An 18,422-nucleotide genomic window follows, 5' to 3' on the forward strand; every position below is an offset into this window, starting at 1 on the left:
AAGACAAGCTTTCCCACCTGTTTTGAAAAGCGCTTTGAAGAGGCCACTTTTCATTGCTGCACCTGCTGTGTTAGCTGGAGGCCTGCAGTTACTTCCCTAACCTGACGTGGGCATTGCAGAGATTGTTTATCATGTTGGCTTAAAGATCAGTCACTTCTGTGGATACTGCCCTATAAAGGAGTTCCCTCAGATCTTTTTTGAAATCATCTTCTGCTTGCAAAGCCTCTGCTGCTGGGAACTGCTCAGGCAGCAACAGAACAGTAGCTGGTGGACAAACATGCTTTTCCGTGTTTCCATGCACTGTCACTGTGAACAGCTATAGCCCAGCCAGCTTTGTTGCTGGCCTGGAAAACTCGTTTGTTGCTTGTATGTGCATACACAATGTACATCATTTTCACATATCAATGCACAAACATTAAAAAATGCATACATTTAGTAGAAAAAATGCAATGCAAAGAAAAAGACGAGAGGCAGAATTCAATTTTCATGAGAGACACAAAATTAAAACAGGGATGAGGAATTTAATGGCATCCCTACAGAGCAGCTGTCTTGCAAAGACTGACATGACATGGCTCTCACTCCTCCTGCTTTAGTTCCATAGACTCTGAGGACATCCCCACATTGCTCACCTCTCCCATGGTGGGGTTGTCTGCTTTGAAGGCGTTCAGCTTTGCCAACACTGCATGGGCCAACAGACAGCAATCTTCAGAGCCACTACACCAAAGAAACACAAGGCTCTATTTAGTACCTGCACTTGACCGTCAGATATGTGCAAACGGCAACACAGGCGCCTCAGCAAAGCCAGGGATCTGGCCAAGCTCCCCACTCTACTGTTCAAAGCAGCTTGGTTGTCAACTTCGATCCTTACAGCATTGTGACCACTTGGGTGTGTATCCCAATCCTATCCATCATGGTTTTTACCTTGCCCTTACTTGAAGGAGCTCCAAGTGATTCACATGGTTCTTACCTCTTCCATTATTAACTCACAATAGCCCTGTAAGGTTACGCAGGATAGTAACTGGCAATGGCTGAATTGAGGGATTTGAATATGGGTCTCCCAAGTTCTAGGACAACACTAACCACCTACATCACACTGGCTCACCCTACTATTTATTGCTGGAATATAGAGAATATCTCTTCACCAATCATCTTCCTACTATGAATAGCTGGAAAACCTCTTCTCGTTGTCCCCTGCAACTATTCCACTCACCATATGGCCTATTTCACTCTTCTTGATTCCATGTTGAAAACCAGGAATAAGCCCTTATCGTTAATTACCCACCCGCTCCCTCTCCTCCACGTATGATGAGACCATGACACTAACTTTCTGTAGCGAATCGAGGGGTACTCCTTGAGAGTGTCACATAACGTGGCGATTTGTTCTGCCATTCTTTCTAACTGATTGTTCTTATCTTCTCTGCAGTACGGGCTAAAGAGATTGTGGAAACTCTGGGGATTGTCCAAGGAGTACACCTGGAAAGAGAGAAGAGGATCAGAAGATAAGGGTGGTGTATCAGCCAAAGTGCAGAAGGCATTTTGAACTCACAGGGCTCAATCAGCCCGAGAATCACAGAACAGTCCATTTATCTTTAATCTTTCATATTAAAAGGAGGCCATACAAACTCAACCACTAGAACCTTAACAGTCAATTTCTTAACTAATGACACAAAACAAAATTGCTTATTTCTAAAAACAGTCTCCTGAGGTCTCTACTCACACCTCCTCTGGATGCCAACTGATGCAAACTCAACTGGGCATCTCCTTGGTGCTATATCTTAAATCAACCTGATGTAGCTTCCTCACTCAGGACATTACGTCATCATCACTGGAGTAGGTGCTAATGGATATTTGTGAACTCTGGATACGTAACACTTTAAATCATTAAGGGCTGTCAGATCCTTGGCTCAGAAAAGCCTGTAATTTATCTATTATGTGTCCTGGTTTTTCCTAGTTCTGCCTAAGTCTCCAATTAGCATTATTACCTCAGGCTCTTTGTGACTGTCATTCACCATATGTATGGAGCAGTATTCGTCACAGGCTGCTTGCAGGAGGTGTTAAGAGCAGTATTAAAGTCTAATAGCTGCAAGACAGTTTGATGAAAGGGTTGCCAGGCAAAAGCAGGGAAGGATGATCGACTGCTGCGGAACCACAGCTAGCTTTTTTCATACAATTTTAAACTCCTAGTTCATTTTCCGTATAAAAATCAGGAGCCCCAACTATTCTCATGTCCTGCCACTAAACATACTATATATGACAATAACAAAGGTCTGTATCACTTTATATGGAAAATTGTATTCATGATCCCACTTCTGAGAAGTAGCATACCACCAGATAAAGGGAAAGGTAGAAAAGGTCCAGAGCAGAGGCAGGTGAGGCCAGTTAGGTTGGGGAGGGGTGGGTGGGTTCTGCATATGCTGCCTTGGTCCTTGAGCCTGAAAGGCAACTACGGCAGCAACATTTGAAATTCAGGAAGTTCAGCTTTAACTGGAGATGGGCAGGAGAATATTAGGACGGCAAAAACTATTAGAAGTTAGACTGGTTGAAGCTCAATTGTATCAATCATTTGCTCTTGAATTTTAATTTATGGGTTTAATTTTTGGTGAGTGTCTTTGCAATTTATAATGGCTCACCACCTTCTGTGCCTTCTGCTAAGGAATGGTAATGGAGTTCAGTTATGCCCTATCCGCATATCTAGTGCTCTTTTTTGTGGCCACATACAGCATCCTTTTACTGTACCTTTTCCAGATTTTCTTGCCTTAATTTCATAATTTGGCTTCTTTTCTAGTATGTTATTAGTGAACAGTGCTTGAATGAACCAGTTAATTCATATTAGTGAAAACCCTGTGTTTCTACTGCCTGGGTATCACCCACTGGGTTGATAAAGGACCAACATTAAAAAGAGAGATGTTTGACTGGTTATGAAGACAGGATTCTCAGTGGTGTAGCTTAGAGAGTTCCGGTTCAGGGTTATTCTACTAATTTTCTCAAATTTCATAGAGCTATTACAGAAAGGCCCCAGTTCTTTAGAACCCAGTGAAAGGAAACGGAAGGCCTGCATTCACACATCCCACTCTCTGCTTGCCCTTCTTCTCACCTGTGACTCATAGGGAAGGAAAGCAACATTGATTTCCTTAAGAGTTTTGATGGCTTTGATGATTCGGGACTTGCCTAGTTCATTAAAGAGGTTCTCGGGGCAGGCTGAAAGACAAAGAGAGGAGGTTGAGGTGCTACTCTTGTTCTCTTACAGAAACACTTCTTCTCCTGCCCCCATTTAACTTTATTGCACAGTAACATTATGACAATATGCCCACCCAGACAGCTCTCAAAATGGGAGTCAAATGATTCCTGCTTCACACTAAACACCAAAGACTCTTGGTCTTGTACAGATAAGCCACAAGAATGTCCAACAAAATCACATAGAAGCACCAGTGAATAAAAATTGTTCTTAAAGGAGAAATGTCCTCTTCTCCTTGAGCTATGCTGGACAGATCTTAAGTTTTTTCATAGTTCAGACATGGAAACCTACTTTTGATCCCTCAAAGCAACTTCACAATATTACAATATGCGCTTGGGTGCACAGCCAAAGGCCTGTAGGTAAGGTGCATCATAAGACAGGATGTCTTCATATTATTTAATGACTTCCCCTCATATGGGGAACAGCATGGCACACATGCCTGATATTCTCAGTTTGAGGAGTCCATGCTGCAAAGTGCTCTTCTGTCCCACAGTGAGTTCCTCTCAGAGCCAAGCTACAAGAGACGAATTACACAAGGACATGCACGTGAAGGGAGTCGCAGTGTGAGTCGGGAAGCTGAGTTTTAAAAGAGATCAGTAGGCTCTGTCAATTTCCCCTCTCTACAGAGCCTGCAAAGTTTGCTCCTCAGAGGATTTGTTAATTTCCTCTTTGCCTCCCGAAGGCTCTGTCAGTTTCACCTCCCCTTCTAGGAGGCTAAGAGGAAATTAACAAACCCTCTGAACAGCAATCACCCCTGGCCCTGTAGAGAGGGGAAATTGACAAAGCCTTCCAATCTCCTGGCAAACACTGCAACTCCTTTCACATGCACATCCTTGTGTAATTCGTCTCTTGTAGCTTAGCTCTCAGTTCTCAAAGTAAGCCTCCCAAAGTAATTCTTGACAGCAGCCCTTAACTTACTGTCAGTGAAGAAGACGTGAGCGGCCTTGTATGAGAAGGTGGGGCTGCCTTTGAAGTCATTTATCAGAGCCTGCACTGACTGCAGAGGGAAAATGGTGTGTTAGTTGCAAGTACACACATTCTGGAGATTCTGCCACTAGCTTCCCTTGGCTTCATGGCCCTTCTCCAAATCTGCCACCAAGCACCCTTGATCATACACAACTTGGGGAGAACAGATTACTCCTGTAGGAATTATATAGAGCCCATAATGACCTCAGGAAGTAGGAAGGGCCAATGGTACATGCAAATATGCACATACCCAAGCATACACCCCCTCGCCCATCAGTCCTTTCAATAAATTTATTTCCCCCCAGGAATTAGCAGAGAGAAATCCCAGTGGATGCAGTGACCGAGGACCTACCGTCTCAATGGGGCTGAGCAAATAGATGGCTTCTAGGCTGGGGAGGGGCTCTCGGCGTTTGTTAATATCTTCGATAACTGAAGAAAGCAAATGTATATCAGGTGCTGGTATCTGAGATGGGTGCAAGAGAAAAAAGGAGCAAAACAATTCCCAGTGGCTGCAGCCAACGAACACTTCATTGGGATGTTGGATGGAGAAAATGGGGGCCATGTGAATATATGAAGATGCTGCGAGAAGCAGACGGGCAAATGGGTTGGGATGGTGCTATACAGCAACTTGAGGATCCAGCTTAGCCTGGACGGATACGTCATTCATGGGATGGAAGGAGGAGCTAGTGCTACGTAGACTAGAAGTAAGAGACTTCCAGCATTCGGCTCACAAGAACCAGCAGAGCACAAAGAACCTTGCTAAAGTCACTCACTTGTGATTCCTTCAGCCAGAAGGTCTGACATCTTAAAGCAGGATGAGACAATACGTGTGCTGGGATGATCCATTATGAGTACCTGCAGGAACAAAGACTCTAGTAGTCCATTTTTTTTAAACTTGAGAAGATCAGAGGCATGAAAATAGTCATACTGCTTCTGCCTAGTGGCAGAAGACAGACCACGCAACGTTGCCGCCGCCGCCTCTGTCTGCTAAATTCCGCTTCTTTCTGTGCACGAGACTTGTAAATCCTGGTGTCTTGCCCCCATCCCAATGAGATTAGTCTCCACTCTCTTTTCAGAACTGAGCAGACCAGTCTACTCACATTTCTCACTCCAGCTGTTTTACATTCCAGCTACTTCCTTCCACCCACACATTTACTCAGTCCTGTCCAGCGGAGCTGTTTTAAGCATGGCAAAGAATCTGCTTGATATAGATTCGGTTACTCACCTTTCACCAGACCACTGTGATGTGTTTACAAGGCCAAACAAATTAATCTGCATTCATTCTGACTTAAACATCACTACTAATACAACATATCAGAATCATATCAACCCCCTCCCCCAAAACAACCAACCCCCCCTCCCAATTATAAACTGTTGGAAAATTAAATCTTGATTTAAAAAAAAAATAACAGTAGTTCAAATTTATAACAACTCAAATGTGTGAAATTTATAATGAACACACTTTTACATAGAACCTCTCTACTACACTCCCTTTTCCAAATTCAGAGAATGGGAGTTTCACTATAGATGCTCTAAAAAGCATAAACAGTTGTCTTCAGTGTCCCAGGAGTCACCTCCATTGGAAGGAGCTCTACAGAGCTTATACATCCAGGTTGTACTGCCTCTCATAACCTGACCTCCCTGATATGTGGGACAAGGTGACTGCTAGGTATGCTTCATAATTCAATCTACGCTGACACAGTCAGTTAGTACTAACTGGCAGTTAAGAGCACACAAAATTGTCCACAGCAAATATGCATCTTTCTAATGAACGATGCAACACAGGAGAGCTATGAAGCATCGAAGACCTAGGGAAAATAAACACGCTCCACCTATAAGTCACAGTAAGACCTTGCAGAACCAGTGGAGCAAAGCTAATTCCAACAGCCTCTTTGGTCTGTCTGCAGCCGGCAATTTCATGGCTGGCCTGGCTTATGCCATCGTATGTCAGTAAAAGTTATGTAGGCTTCTAGGAATCTAAACTGCCACAGTCAAGGATACAAAAGGTCTACTGAACACCAACCATATTATAATCGGTGACACGCTAAGCATAAGCATAGAGTTAAATTGTGGATCTGATTCCACAAAGGCAGAATACACCCTTTTTTTGAAGATAATTTTCTAGATGCAGATAACAGATTGTATGAAGCCTGAGGATAATATGCAGCTCTCCCTCCACTACAGCAATGTATGCCTACCTTCCATTCTCCATCTTTCTTCATGCTACGGATGACATCATTCAGGATTTCTGAAAAATTTTTAAAAAGTGATTAGCTTAGCACTGAGGGACCTTCTATGACCATTAGCATAATTGGCCTTTTCCTCTAGTTGGTAATCCTTACCAACTCCTCCACTTGAAGCCAGCTGGGTGACCTTGGGCTAGCCACAGCTCTCTAGAGCTCTCTCAGCCCCACTCACCTCACAGGGTGTTTTTTTGTGGGGATAATAATGACATACTTTGTAAACAGCTCCGTGTGGGCATTAAGTTGTCCTGAAGGGCAGTATATAAATCGAATGTTGTTGTTATTACAGCACCTCACAACTTCAGTGCAGACTTCTCTGGTGGATTCTAATAACCAACTTGTACTGTTACGGCTCATATGAAACTTTTGATAATATCTCACAAGGATTCTTGTTTACCTTGGATTTTGTGGCACTAGAGAGACCCTTCAACCCTGAGATTGCTGTTCTTTTTCTAGTGGTTTGGAGATACAGAAGGAAGTTTTGATGTGAGTGGCCTGCCTCTGCTGCAGTAACCAGTTGATTCCTCTAACATGACATCATTTATTTTTAGACAGAACAGAATTTGGAGACTTCGGTCTCTATAAAGTGACACAGATTCCAATGACAGCAAGAGTTGCATTCTACTCTCATCCCACCTTTCTGTTATTTAATCAGTAACTCTGACGGTAGAGGACTGAGAAGAGGACATGTGCACCCCTTCAAAACAGTATTTCTGGGAGAAGATGGCTTACTCCAGGTACTGCATACTGGCAATAACTGCATACTGGCAACACTAGTCACAAATCTAGAGGCTGACACTTCCACAGAGGACTTGCAATGTGCATCACCAGCAGGTGGAGAGTTAACAGTACCCAGAACTGTAATGCCAATATGCCTTTAATTGCACTCTAACACGACTCATCAGAAAACGTCCCAAATATAAGCCGCTTTAATAAGACACACAAGAGGTGATTCATACATTACAAGAGCAGTGTGGCTGCCACTTACCTGTGGCTAGAACACAAACTGCTCGGCTAAAGTGTTTGTCCAATAGACTCATATGGAACAAACAACTCATGTGGGAAGCTCCCATGCCAGCAACTTCTGACAGCCTAAGAACATTCATTCAGAAAAAAATTGGCAACAGTTTAGGGACACAACATAGTTTACGTTAAACAAACAGTCCAAAATCCTCTAATAAATTCAGTGTGAGTTTATTTAGATAAACACTTTAGATAAACTTGGGCAGAGGGCACATACCTCTCTGGCATAAAGAAGTGAGTTACTGAGGTGGTGAGAAACTTGCAACAAGTGACAGAACAGCAGGACTTCAGTTTTGCTTCTGTGCTGGGAAAGCAAATCTAATAATATAATGCCATTCAGTTACTCCAGCCTCAGACCACTACAAGTAATGACTCTGCATGAGGTTGCACAGTAAGTACCCCCAACTCTGTGCACTAACCCACTCAACTGATCACACACAAAATCAGAAACCAGGAATCCTGACTCTCAATTTCACCTCTGTACTTTGGCATGCTCCTCTTTTTCTAGTTTGGGACAGAAACCAGAAGCTGCATTTTGTTAATTTAATTCTAACCTTTAATAATTGGCAAATTCCATATACTTCTTATGGATTAACAGAAAGTATTTCCTTTAGTAATGCTACCTACTAGCTTGAATGAACCTCTTGGAACTACAATTCCCAGATATTTAATGATCATGTACATTTTAAACACAAAATTGAATTAGCAGACGGGAGTAAGATAATGGCCTGTGTCCAACCACCCATGGATTTTGCAAAGCAAGGCTTTTCTGCTTCCTCTTCCTGCAGCCCACTTGGCACCTCACCCCCACATTTATTCCAGTAGAACTTCAGGAACAGTACAGGGGATAGAATGGGGTTTGCAGCTGGAGGGGGAAATTAGCAGAAATCATCACTCCCTCTTCTGCAAATGGAAATATCGATCCATTGGAGGAACTTCATGGCTGGATACAAGCCATTGTGTCCTATGACCACCACACAAAAAACTCTTGTGTAGAATCAGCCCAGCAGAAAGTAGTTAGCTGCATGATAGTTCAACGCTGAAGAAGGTTAAAACAGAAGTTTCTAGGTTGTGAATTACTTCCGCTTATTCAAGTAGTTATGGGCAAATTTCTCTCTGCTCATTTTGGAATTGAGTTCAGCAGAACAAGCGACTGGTTCAGTCTATTCTCCCGGGCCAAATCCAAAATTCTGAAACCCCACTATACCTGTCCCTTAGTAATATCATCAACAATATAATGAGGAACAAATATTGCCTTCTCTTTAACCAAACTGGCCTGGGGACACTGAAATAGTGGTTTTCCATCAAGGACTCCTGTGCCTCAAAGGGACTTCGGGTAAGCAGGAAATACAAGTCTCAGGGCTCTTGGCTGATCTGCACACATCCAGAAGCTTGTTTTCCTTTTGATGCTTAAGGTCATAGTACTTGATTCATAATTCAATCAAGCATATGACCTAGAAAAGCCTGTATTTTAAACCAGGTAAATACAAAGTTCAGTAGCATTGCTAATTAAAGTGCTAAATCCTTTGCAGCTTGTCAAATGCTCAAGGTGTTTTAAGTATTTGATATGCCCAGCCTAGAACTACCTACATTAACACACATGCACGTGAAAATTGAGCATGTATAACTAAAGAGAACTGGTAATACCTGTTTGGGGGTTTATGGCAACAAATGACAGAACCCAAGCTTAAGAATGCTTAACAAAGCTATAAAACAAGCAGCTGTAGTAAAGTGAAAGCTAGAGGAATCTAGCTGCCAGCACCAAAGCTCTGATTCTGAACAGCACAAAAACTACGCAAGAGGGAAATCAGCTCATGGACAGACTAAACAGCAGTTATATATATATATATATATATATAGCCACAGAATGCAGATCAATAAATCCACAAAATAGTACCATGGACAGAGAAGAGTTAATTTCAACAAACCAGGTAGCGATGTGGGCAGGTGAACAAGAGAGACAGCTGGGAAGGAAAGAGGAGCCTAAAAAATTGAGGGAAGCAACAGCGATGTTTGGGTTACCTACAGTCAGTCCAGCGCTGAACAACCCTCCAAAAATCAATAGGCACCACTAAGCAGGGGGTAGAAATTGGTAGCTAGATGAGGCAGTTTCTGAGTGCTGTGTTTGGGCTGGGAAGGAACCTGTGGCCAGCTGCATGCGTAGTCCAAGTCCAAACTCCTTAGCCATGAATTCATTAAATGGGTTTAGGCAAACAACCTTTTTCACTTTCAGCCTCTATTTGCAATATGCAATACTGACCAATCTCACAGGATTGCTACAAGGAGTATTGAGAAAGTGTATGTAAGTAAGCCAGGATGGAGCAGTGGTTAGACAAGAATCTAAGAGACTCATGTTCAATGCCCTGCTCTGATATGAAGTTTGCTGAGTGACCTTGGGCCAGTTGCTCCCGTAACTACATATTTCTCCAGGTACATACCTAGGCCAGGTCACAGATGCCTTCTGAAAGCTCCATGCTTCCCAAGTGTGCGGAGCTTCCATTTGTTTGGAACCACTATGAATGGTGTCTTAAACATCTCTCCCCACCCCCCCTCCACACACACATCATTTCCCCAACCAAATGACATGTAGTTAGTACATGGGAAGCCCTCAGTGGGGAAAATCGCAGCTCCTCATGGCCGTTTCAGGTTTGGAGAGTAGTATGAGAGGGAAGTGCCCCCCCTCCCCCCACAGTCATGATCCAAACTGGATGCCCATGCATGTGGGAAGCATAGACTTTTACTTTTTTACTTACGTTACTTGTTTACTTTTTTATTTATGTTAATTATAGTCTGCCTTTCTCACTGAGTCTTAAGGCAGATTACACAGTGCAAGTTAATTTGATCAATGGCTGGGACATTCAATAAACAATACAATGAGAATCTGAAATAAAAAGAAATCCGATATGGAGCTGAAATAATGCTGAAACAAAACGTAAGTAAATTGACATTATTTGATGCAGAGGAACTATCCAGTAGGAGCATAATTACAGCAAAAGATGGTGCACAGTAGTATAGTCAAAAGTCCCTATCCCTCTACCCACACATTTGTCTGAACCATTTCCTTACAGTACAGACCTATTACCTGTGTAAAAAGCCATTCTGAATAACTCAATTTTGCATAATTTCTAGAAAGCCAGGAGAGTGGGGGCTTTCCTGACCTCTTCAGACAGGCCATTCCAAAAGGTGGGGACCACCACAGAGAATGTGCGTTGATTTTGCTCATACGTAGGGTGGCACCTGCAGAAGGCCCTGTTCAGATGAGCGAAGCTGTCATGGTAAGGCACAGATAGAGAGGCAGCCCCGTAGATATGAGAGTCCAAGGCCATGAAGAGCTTTGTGTGTGATAGTCAAAACCTCGAATTGAGACTGATGGGAAGCAAATGGAGTGACTGCAGAAAAGGGAGCAATATACCTGCTTTGCCTAACTCCTGATAATAATAGAGCTGTGGCATTCTGCTCCACCTGAAGTCTCTGAGCTGACTTTGAGGTAAGACCTATGTAGAGTGCATTACAGTAGTCTAGTCTCAAGGTCATCGTTGCATGGATCCCAGTGGCCAGATCAGCGGTGTCAAGGTAGGGGGTCATCTTCTGGCCTAAACTGAGTTTGAAGAAGGCATTTGAAGGATGAACAAGATAAAAATGTTCAAACAGATACAGGTATGAACACTCATCTAAAGCACAATGGAAATGATTAAACGACTCCTCAAGAGCTAGGACTCACAGAACTGAAGCCTCTTAGTCAGAAACACTGGGAGAAAGATTCTGAGAGGAAAGTAGAGCATCAGGGAAGAAAGATTTGGCAAGATAAAAACCGGTTGAGAGAGACTATTCTGATACACTGTGGGTGTGGGTGTGTGGGATGATGAGATACCAAAGAACAGTGTACTATGCATCCATGAATCACAAACCAAGCCAGTTGGGATCAAGGTAGCTGATAGTAAGCTACCAGCAATTCAGAGACAACACCAGAAAGGAAGCCATGATGGAAAAGGTCAATCCGTATTGTGTGAGAACGTGCTGCACGTGTGAATCTGCACACCTAAGGGTAAGTATTTTATGAAAGACAGAAATGTCACTAACAACAGAACATAAAAAGCACGGAAGGCAACAATTACAAGTAAAAATACATTAGGGCTAATTTTCTTTGTGAACTTTATGGTAAGATCATTTATTAATTGATACAACTGTGTCTATTCATCTCACTCCACTGTGCGGAATGCTACGTAATGTTAATTAGATTTTTGTTATCAACCAGAATGTCTAGTAAATAAAACACAGTTTATTGAATTAAACACAGTTTCTTTTGATCGCTGCTGTTTAACCCCTGAGCAACAAGCTAAGATAGCCAAATGTACCTGTTTTTGTATCTTGACAGCGTTGACACACACTGAACACAAGAGAAGTTCCAGAATGCTTCCTGTCTGTGGGAGGGTGTCTGTGGTTCAGGTGCTCTTTCACAGGGACCAGCTGGCACTCAGAAGTGTGCCCACCATTGTGGCACCCCTGGGCTGTGCAGAATTGCCCAGGGAAAGAGAGTTTAGAAGTTCCCAGCATAGGGAACAAAGGGAGAGGGCTGGCCTTTGCCAGCCTGTTCCTGGGGTTATGGGTGTGGGGCAGGTGGGGGTGGATTTGGGTCTGTGAGGGGCTAATGTGGGGATTTGGGTCTGTGTGTGGCAGCTGGGGGGGAATTGGGTTTGTGTGGGGCTGTAAGGGGTGGACTTTAGGGGCTGAGAGGACCTACTTGGGGAGGCCATGAAATGCCCCCCCCCAAGTGGGAGCAGTCTGAGCCTTGGTGGGGGATGGGAGGAAGGGTGGGAGAAGGGCCCCAGAGGGCTGGGGGGCATTTTGCATGCAAAATGCCACCCCTGGCAAGACAAGCCTCCCCCAGCTGTCAGTGGTAGAGAAAAGAGCACCTACTTGGGGAGGCCATGAAATGGCCCCCCCAAGTGGGAGCAGTCTGAGCCTTGGCGGGGGGTGGGAGGAAGGGTGGGAGAAGGGTCCCAGAGGGCTGGGGGGCATTTTGCATGCAAAATGCCACCCCTGGCAAGACAAGCCTCCCCCAGCTGTCAGTGGTAGATATTAGAGCACCTACTTGGGGAGGCCATGAAATGGTCCCCCCAAGTGGGAGCAGGCTGAGTCTTGGTGGGTGTGGGAGGAGGGGTGGGAGAAGGGCCCCTGAGGGCTGGGGGGCATTTTGCATGCAAAATGCCACCCCTGGCAAGACAAGCCTCCCCCAGCTGTCAGTGGTAGAGATGAGAGCAGAGCACCTACTTGGGGAGGCCATGAAATGCCCCCCCCCAAGTGGGAGCAGGCTGAGCCTTGGTGGGGGGTGGGAGGAAGGGTGGGAGAAGGGCCCCTGAGGGTAAGGGGGCATTTTGCATGCAAAATGCCACCCCTGGCAAAGGAAGCCTGCTTCTTCATTTTTCCCCATAGGAAATAATGAAGAAGATGAGCAGCAGCATGCTAACAATATGCTGCTCCTTCGCTTTCTTATGGGAGGATAGGGGGACCTGCTTATGGGAGGATAGGGGGACCTCCAATCGGTCTGAAACTTGGGGGGTTTGTAGAGAGGGGTTAGAGGAAGGTCCCCACCAATTTTGGGCTGATTTGGTGGGAAAATGCCTCCCCCAGACGTCCGGGAAGATGCCGGAGGCATTTTCCCATTGAAAAAGCCGAAAGCCGAAAGTAAGCCGAAAGCCGAAACGGCTGGCCGTTTCGGCTTTCAGCTTATATGAAAGAGAATCCTCTTTCGGCTTTCTGCTTTCGGCTTTAGCCGAAAATTTTTGGCTTGCACACCCCTAGTCAGGACTCTACTACTATTAAAATATAAACTACTCTGATGAGCTAAAGCCTAGGAAAGCACAGAGGTAAAAATCTTCTCTAACAATTCAGTGTGAATTTGCTAACCTTCAGTGTGAGTTTGCTCAGTTCTGCTGCCCAGCAATTTTGCACTGCATCTGTTTTGGTATTAACATTGTTATTAAATCCTCTTTTAAACACCTGGTAGCCTGCACTGTGCTTGTATGTTACGGAATGTGATGGCTACCAGAAAATTTGATCTAGAAAACTAGCTAGCCTGGACTTTGAGTGCAAAAAACATGCAGATCTGGAACGCTTTAATTCCTGTATAATCAACTACCTGTTCTTGCTTTCATCTCAGCACATACGAGCATACATAGGATTTATTTATTCCTAGAAGGCAAGTTCTTAGAATAGAGTGGTCACTATCCTTATAGTTAATTATGTAGGGACTGTCACAGTTGCCCTGAGAATATCCAAACATTGCAAAACCAGCATAAGAGTGTTAGACCAGAACAAAATGTCTCTGGGCTGATTTTAAATTAATTGCTTGGCAGCTAGCTAGAACGATACAACCACCATTTCATTGGCTTTATGAAATAACTACTTTAAATGTTCCAGAATGACTACTATGAATTAACTTTAGTAGCTGTTCTATGTTTGCTGGACACTAAATGCTTTTAGGGGTGTGTGAAACACCCCTGGGAAACATGGGGTTTTGCTAAAGGAGAACAAGCAGCAATGCCAGAAAGTAGATTAAAAAGAAGCAGGGGTCAAAGTAGATGACAACAGGGCCTAGTATGTGGCAGATGAGAATCTCAGTCCATCCCTTGCACACCAATTCAACAAAAAAGCAACTAACAGATCAGCCGGAAAAACAGGACTGCAAAGAGAAGAGGCTGTTCATAAACCACAACCAAACCTGTGGTTCTTGAAACATAGGAGGGAAACAAAGAGCCATGTGACTATACGTTCCATGTAAGTGTAGTAGTTTCCACGAAGGGATGGGTTTGTGTGGTATCCCAGTTGCTAGTGCGGCTGCTGATCCAGCGCAGTGGCAGGGTGCTTCCACATGGCAGGTTCCCCACAGTTTCCCTGACCCAGTCCCCCAACAGTGATCCTCTCCCTTCTCTCCAGCCACTGGGCCTTTTTCAATTTTTAAAAAATCAGCCATTGAATACCTTCTTAAAAACAAGTCTCAAGTCCATTTTGTTGTAAACAAATACTTTCCCCCTTATATCTCTGCAATGAAAGAGGATAAACACCTACTTTTCGTTAAATGGAATTGGGACTTCAGAGAACCTGTTACATATATTGTTGTAACATTCTATTGATATAACAATATTGAATTACCTTTTTTCCCCTCTAACAAGCCTCCCAGTGGCAAGGAAGTGGCTGCCATGGGAACAGCGTTTGGGAAAATGGCTGCTATATGGGTGGAAAAATCTGAAACCCTCCATCCACAGCAGCCATCCAGGCTTTACTGTAATCTTTCCAAAACTTTGAAGCAAAGCAGGTTTCAGAAAAACTGGAGAAAAGCTGGGGAAACCCCAGGAAGTGTACAAATGTACATGAAGCTGTGAGAAAGCAAGAGAAAAACCCGCTTCCCAGTAGCACTGAACCCAGGGCAAATAACCCATATGGAAATGGCCTAGGTCCCCCATCTGGTTCCGTGAAGGCCATTCCTTCAGGGGACCAGGCAAGTTGTCAATTGCAAATGGCCTCTCCTTCTCTATCCACTGTCCAATATATTTTTGACTTCATTACCCAATAGTAGATCTGGCCATTGAAACCAAATAATTCTCCTCATGTCCCAAGTCCTAAAGGGGACTGACGATAATCCAAGGACTACTAAATATCACTACCAGCAAAGAGTGGTAGACATAGACTGCCAGACACCTACTGAATAGAAGAATAGACACAATATGCACAACAACAAACCCTCTTCAATCAAGATCTAACCTAAGTAATGTTGCAAAAGGAGACAGCCTTTTTGGGGAGAGGAGGTTCAACATTCTCCAAACTCCCTCACCATAGTAAAGAAAAGGAAACAGCATTAAAGACACAGGAATCAGGTTTCTCTAAGTAAATGTTGCAGCATCTCATTTCTCCTGGTCCTTTCTCATAAAGAGAATGGTTGGTAACGAAAAATTCATATGGTATCTTTGAAAGGGAGACATCTCTGGGGAGCAAATCAAGCAAAGTCTCATCCAAAATCGCCCAAAGAATTTTTGGGGTGCCATGATGCTTTCAGGTCTGCCCCTGGCATGAGCGGAATGCCACCCTGTGGTATACAAGAGATACCAGGTGGCAATGCCAGCACATCAACATGAGGAGAGTGCACCATACAATAAAACTTCAGCCAAGAGCACTACCAGAGGATCAGCCGCTTGCCCTGTGTAAGCTACTACATAACACACTGCAATTTTACCCGTCTACATCAACTGGTGCCAAAGATTTATAACTTCATTTAGAAGAGAAGCAGAATGATTATAACTAGAAGACAGGGCCAACAGGTTGCAGAGTGGATGAGGAAATGGGTAACTTGTGGTTCCTACATAGCTTCAACCCTGGGAGTAATTAGACGGGGCCATTTAGGATGTTCCCCATCAGCTCATCTAATCTTGAGAGCATCGTTTCTCCTAGTTCAGGCTTGTCATAGGAAGAAGCTCTCCGCCTGCAATAAGAAGAACAACAGTTTGCTCCTCTGGTAGCAAGTTAATTCAACATCTTACTTATTCACCTTCTTATTCACATTCAGTTGTGTCCTTCTGGAGGGCTCTTCTCTGAAGCCATTCAGTTACACATTCAGGGTCACCCCACTGGGACAGTTTCTCCTTTATCAAGCTGTATTAATAAAAGTAACTTGCTCTCAGGCTTCCTGTACTTTCACTTAAACAGGCAGAGAGGCAATTTTTAAACTACTGCCAAATGAAAAAACTCATGGTCCACATGAAGACAAGATGGGAATCCATAATGACATTAGAACTCAACCAGATCTTCCTCTTCTTGCTGCTGAATTGCGTAGTGGTTACAAGATTGGATTTTAAAATAAAGCCCCTTTACATGGAAAGACCATTGTCTCAGTAACAAATGAATATAGAATCCCTCTAGAGCTCAGTACTCAGTGGCTCAGGAGCCACATGCAGCTCTTTGACCTGCCACCTGTGGCTCTTCTGTGCACTATTCCCCAACACAATAATACCCATCCCTATTGCCTGGTCAGCTTGTGGCTTCCACCTTGAAACAGCCACCAGTGGAGGGACTGGAGGATAGGTAAGCTGTGAACTTGCCTAAGGTGCAAGTCTTGTGCCAGGAATGGCAATAAAGTGCCTTCTCCAACAACTCCCCACTCTTCTCTGCAGTCTCTGTGCTCTCAAGCCAACCAGACTGAATGAGATTTAAAGCACCACCATGGCAGCCACCAAGGAAGAAAGAGCAAACTAGACACAGTGTGTGGTTTGTGGTTTCACTCCCCTTTCTCCACAGCCAGCTCTCTCTCCTCCAGGCACCCTGGCAATCTCATTCTTTCACCTGAGCTGCTGTGCCTCACGGGTGGGGAAGGAGCAGCTCAGTGTTTGGAGCTGCCCACTGGAATGCTCATGGCATGACTCAAGCCATGGCACGACCCAAGAAGGCTCCTGCAGTGGAAAGCCTGAATGGCCTTCACACTGCATTTCTGCCATCTTGCAGTCCTGCACTCCCAAGCAGGCAAGGTCTGGTTAAGGTTCAACAGTGGTGGGAAGAGACAACTCTACATGCTCACATAAGTACTCTGCTAAGTAACAAGGTTTTAGCTCTATATTTCATATTAATAGATACATCTAAGTATGTATGTGCTTAGCAGGGTAGCACACAGAGCATGCAGTAATCATGTAGCTCTTTTGGTTGATGGTAATTGCAAACGTGGCTCTCTGTGAACCGTGGAGTAAGTACCACTACTCTAGACTCATTAATCTGCCAAGAGTATTTTCTTCTAAAGAATTAGCCTTGTATGGGCTCGTGTAGGTGTAGATCTCACATACTGGGTTGTCCAGAGACCACAAAGCAGAAGTCTTTTTATTCATGGTATATTCACACATCCTAGTGACCACTCACTGAGAGAGATTCAGGACAGTCAAGGCAGAGTGCCTGTTAAGGCATTCAGCTACAAGTTTCTCTCCATGCTGTAGATGCAAGGGTAGTTGTACAAGCAGTCGGGGAGTGTGGCTTCCATACAGAATAGGGGGTTTGGATCTGGGTTCAGATCCACCCCTTATTCAAGCACAAAGCACAAAAGAGGCTCACTGCCTCTCAGCTAAACCCACTTCCCAAGGATGTTGCAAAGATAAAACAGTGCCACACTGGGCTGCTGACAGCTCCAGCCTTCCCTATCCTTTGAATTCACATTGTGTCTTCAAAGACACATCCAGATACGAGCAATGCATTCTGTTAAAACAATTGTTTGAAGAAGCAGCTGCTCATAACAAAAGAACTTCATACCAAAGTGTGTCAGTTTTCTGTTAGCCACAATAAACTGTATTCTTAGTAACTGTTGAAGCATTCTTTCTCCACTCCCCCTTCCTCACATTTCTCTACTTTTGCACTGCCATTTTCTTCTTAACCATAGCTAGAATTATCGATATCAAGGTTCAGTTCCTGCAACTGAGACACTCATAGGACAGGTTTGCCTTATTAAGGTTTCATTCCCAGCGAATATTGAAGATTGCCGCCCCCAGTTTATTTTTACATGTCATCTGTTCTGTCACTTGTCCTAAAAGACCTCCAACTCCCTATCCTACCTCTGTATGTTCTCAGATAAAGTTCACAAGAATCCTAGCTTGAATGCCCGAAGCATTTTCCCAATGACGATAACAAGTCAACATCCTGCTGTACAAGGACTGATTACAGACATTACAATGCAGCACTATAAATATATTAATCACAAGATTGCTACTGGGTGCAAGTGTGTTCCATCACAGTCTTGGGTGGCTATGAACTCCACCAGCAGGATGAGGGAGGATCTTTCCTCGACAGATCTTGAGACACCAAATGTCAATTTCTTCTCAGCTTAGTCCCTGCCCAGTCCTAGAAAACTTGCCCACTACTTAGAAGGCCAAATTACAGCTTGGAACTCTCATTGATTTTGTCCAAGAGAAATGGAATTCTAGTACCTC

The 18,422-nt window shown here is 44.0% G+C and overlaps 1 protein-coding gene across 2 annotated transcripts in view; it reads right to left on the reverse strand.

The window, feature by feature from the left end:
• The window catches only part of LOC129328531 (syntaxin-binding protein 2-like), a 37,447-nt gene that overhangs the window by 12,059 nt on the left and 6,966 nt on the right, over window positions 1-18,422 (reverse strand). The window contains exons 2-9 of one of the 2 annotated variants that reach the window (XM_054977649.1): window positions 7,433-7,536; window positions 6,400-6,449; window positions 4,975-5,056; window positions 4,554-4,630; window positions 4,154-4,232; window positions 3,095-3,198; window positions 1,325-1,473; window positions 630-714 (exon numbers count right to left, since the gene is read on the reverse strand). In XM_054977649.1, the coding sequence (XP_054833624.1) occupies window positions 630-714; window positions 1,325-1,473; window positions 3,095-3,198; window positions 4,154-4,232; window positions 4,554-4,630; window positions 4,975-5,056; window positions 6,400-6,449; window positions 7,433-7,517 (711 nt within the window). In that variant the 5' untranslated portion in view covers window positions 7,518-7,536. The remainder of the gene's footprint in view (window positions 1-629; window positions 715-1,324; window positions 1,474-3,094; window positions 3,199-4,153; window positions 4,233-4,553; window positions 4,631-4,974; window positions 5,057-6,399; window positions 6,450-7,432; window positions 7,537-18,422) is intronic. The other variant, XM_054977651.1, reaches the window with a different exon arrangement.

This window comes from Eublepharis macularius, chromosome 4, assembly GCF_028583425.1.
Source record: "Eublepharis macularius isolate TG4126 chromosome 4, MPM_Emac_v1.0, whole genome shotgun sequence".
Taxonomy (NCBI): domain Eukaryota; kingdom Metazoa; phylum Chordata; class Lepidosauria; order Squamata; family Eublepharidae; genus Eublepharis; species Eublepharis macularius.